We start from the raw sequence: 3,664 nt of genomic DNA, 5'->3' as shown, positions 1-3,664 counted from the left end.
TTAAAAGCTCGAAATTGAAAGGTAAAATAATGGTTTTTCCCAGGAAATGGCTCATTATTGTAATATATCGTAACTCGGCTGGTAATTCTTGATTGCTTGGAGGTATAGGTATAGAAGCTGCTTTTCTGAGGTCATATTTGCTGGTATTATGGGTATTATGGAGTTGGTGAAAGTTTTGTGTTTGAATAGTTGAGTATCTGAGTATCTGAGTATCTGGTGGGATGGATATTACATTCAATGATAGCTGAGATGGCTAAAATTCGGTAGATCTGATTAAAATTCATCGATGTTTTTTAAAGTCTTTTCCCACATGCAAGAAATACCTCATCTACCCCTGTTAATCATTTTTATTCACCAATTAAAATGTTTTGTATGGAAGACGGAAAAGCTTAGATCCGGATCAATCCGCCAATGCCGAAATCATACCCCCAAACAATAAATTCAATGCGATTACGTAGCTTGGTAGGTTCAAGTTAGAAGGATCGGATCGATTAATCAAGCCGAGAATGTTTATGCGGGAAAAGTTGACTTTTTTCCATTCTCCGTCCTTTAAGGTTACCCTTCTACTTCTACCTCTCCTTCTTTATACTCGAGTAATGATGAGATGATATTTGTATGATCTCTCTCACTCTTACTTTCTCTCCCGTTAACTCTCAATTCCCTCTCTCACCATGTCTCCAACGTCCTCCCCCTCCCCCTCCGTCCCCTCAACTCGTTCTTCATCCCCAGCCAAAGGAGAAGAAATGCGTCTGGCACCCGTGTCGAGAATCCTCACACATAAAGAACGAAAAACTAGGAAACGACGTAATACTTTTATATTCTTTCTAGGAGGACTTTTTGGTTTGGTAGTGGCGGGGTTTTTTGCCGGCAGAAATGATTTAATTGAGTTACCGGAAATGTTGGAAGGGATTACCATGGATAGTTTGATGGATGTATTGCCGGCAGGCTTTGTGAAGGATGCGAGGGATTTGGCTGTGGGTGCTGGTTTTTCTGTATTGTATCCCTCCTTGGATTTTGGGTAGGAAGTTGAAGAGGGGAAGAAGAGTGTCTGATAGGATCTATGCTAATAATTTCTGTCTGTAGAAGGGAGAACGGGAAGCTGTGAATTATGATTCATTCTCTGTGGGATTATATCTCAAGGCACAGGGAATCCGTGCAAATCATTCGGTTATTATGGTCCCGGGTGTCATATCGACGGGATTAGAGTCCTGGGGTACGACGAATGCTTCACGACCTTTCTTTCGCAAAAGATTATGGGGAAGTTGGAGTATGATGAGAGCATTGGTTGCGGATAAAGATGAATGGAAACGACATATCATGCTAGACAAACGTACGGGATTAGATCCACCAGGGGTCAAATTGAGAGCCGCGCAAGGATTCGATGCCGCCGATTTCTTCATAACGGGATATTGGATTTGGAGTAAAATATTGGAGAATTTGGCCAGCATTGGTTATGATCCTACGAATAGTTATACGGCGGCTTATGATTGGAGATTGTCGTATGCAAATTTGGAAGTTAGAGATCAATACTTTACAAGACTAAAGACGCATATCGAAATGGCAAAAAAAATTTCAAATAAGAAGGTCGTGTTGGTCTCACATTCTATGGGTGGTCAGGTGCTATTTTATTTCATGCATTGGGTAGCATCTTCAAGTGGTGGGAATGGTGGAGATGATTGGGTTGATAAGCATGTTGATTCTTGGATTAATATTAGTGGATGTATGCTTGGAGCTCTCAAAGGATTGCCTGCAGTACTATCGGGGGAAATGAAGGATACAGCTCAACTCAACGCGTTTGCAGTTTATGGCCTGGAAAAATTTCTTAACAAAGAAGAGCGAGCAGAACTCTTCCGAGCCATGCCGGGAATCTCCTCTATGTTGCCCATAGGAGGTGACGCCGTCTGGGGTAATGCGACCTGGGCACCAGATGACACCCCGGGTCAAGAAGTCAGCTATGGACAATTTTTGAATTTTAAAAACCAAAATACTTCAACGGGATATCGCAATCTCACAGTATCACAGTCTTTAGAATATTTGTATAATACCACAGAAGATTGGTATCATAAGGCAGTTGAGGGTAGCTATTCACATGGTGTAGCTCATACTACTGCTGAAGTAGAAGCAAATGAGAGTGATCCAACGAAATGGATTAACCCGCTTGAGACAAGATTACCTCTTGCACCAAATTTGAAAATCTATTGTTTCTATGGTGTGTTATTTTCGCCTCAAATTTCACTAGCAATGATGCTAATGTCTAACAGGAATTGGCAAGCCAACCGAGCGCTCCTATTTCTACCGACATTCAGATAACCCCCTTTCATCCCTCAACATCACAATAGATACCGGCTTAACACAAGCTAACATAGATCACGGAGTCATTCTCGGTGAAGGTGACGGAACTGTCAATTTACTGAGCGTTGGTTATATGTGTAACCGCGGTTGGAAATATCATCGTTATAACCCTGCAGGTGTAAAAGTTAAAACCTACGAGATGCCCCATGAACCGGATAGATTCAGTCCTCGTGGAGGCCCAACTACAGGAGATCATGTGGATATCTTGGGAAGACACAGTTTAAATGATTTAATACTAAGGGTAGCGGCGGGTAGAGGTGAAGAAATACAAGAGATGGTTGTTAGTAGGATTGCTGAGTATGCAAAGAATGTTAAGATTGAGGAGGAAGACAAGTATAAGGTGGCAGGAGATGATGAAAATAAGGAGGACGCAAGACGAGGAAGGATGACGGGATAAGATTGAGGAGAAGGCGGAGGAAGTGATGGAGACGCTGGAAAATATTATTGGAGGAAAGAGTGAGAGTGAGAGTGAGAATAAGAACAAGGACGAGTTGTAATTTCTTTTAGTATGATGGAAGGGAGTTTTGCTTTCTTTAGAGCTTGGAATACGGTTGTACCTTTGATAGAATGGGTTTGGGACGGGAGCAGGGATTGTACATACGACTGGCACAACACTTATGATATCGTACGAAGCATTAAGGACTAAAGTAGTAGGATCCGTAAGGTTGGGGAAAGATTTGGAGTTGGGCGTTTTGGGAGAAAGAAAGGATGAAAGTGGGGTTAGATATCGTAGGGGTGGTTTAAGCAGAATACTTGCAATACTTCTTAGATGTTAGATGAGGAGAGGAGAAGAATAGAAATAGATTTTTAATGTATTTTATTTTATTTTATTTTGTGTTGATAGTTGGGTGATTGATTGATGGATGGGTGGATGGATCTATTATGGGTGCTCTTAGTATTGTAGCCCCTTTTTGACTGCTGAGGAAATTAACTTTAATTTGGGTTAAGCTGGGCTTAAGCGAGATGGTGAGATGGTGAGATGATGAGATGATGACACGGTAAGATGGGATGGATACTATGTAACTTTACCTGCCTGGTATCTTTCTTTCAAGTTAGTTATTGATTATTGGTGATTAGTTGGGTTTGAACATACCTTTCCAATCAAGATGAAGTAGAGAAACCAAAACCAATTTATCGTCGTCACCTCTGTGAATCTCCATGAATATCTCGCGTTATATTTTTGAAACTAAAAGTTCTTATAAGTTCTTATAAATTCTCTATAAATTTTTATAAATATTCAAGAATTCTTTAAACTAAAAATATTAATTATAATAGTTATTTCACTCTCTCACTGATAATTTTTCTTTCTCTT

At 40.4% G+C, this 3,664-nt stretch overlaps 1 protein-coding gene across 1 annotated transcript; it reads left to right on the top strand.

Moving 5' to 3' along the window:
- Positions 1 to 671: 671 nt before the first annotated feature.
- SS1G_11136 (hypothetical protein) lies at positions 672 to 2,749 on the top strand (the record flags this gene model as incomplete). Its single annotated transcript, XM_001587845.1, has 3 exons — positions 672 to 974; positions 1,084 to 2,209; positions 2,262 to 2,749. The coding sequence occupies 3 exons, from the start codon at positions 672 to 674 to the stop codon at positions 2,747 to 2,749; spliced, it is 1,917 nt and encodes a 638-aa protein (XP_001587895.1).
- Between the last annotated feature and the right edge of the window lie 915 nt (positions 2,750 to 3,664).

The sequence above is a fragment of the Sclerotinia sclerotiorum genome, genomic scaffold (assembly GCF_000146945.2).
Source record: "Sclerotinia sclerotiorum 1980 UF-70 scaffold_17 genomic scaffold, whole genome shotgun sequence".
Taxonomy (NCBI): Eukaryota; Fungi; Ascomycota; class Leotiomycetes; order Helotiales; family Sclerotiniaceae; genus Sclerotinia; species Sclerotinia sclerotiorum.
The sequence above is the reverse complement of the archived record's forward strand: the minus strand, read 5'-3'. Positions and strand labels throughout refer to the sequence as shown.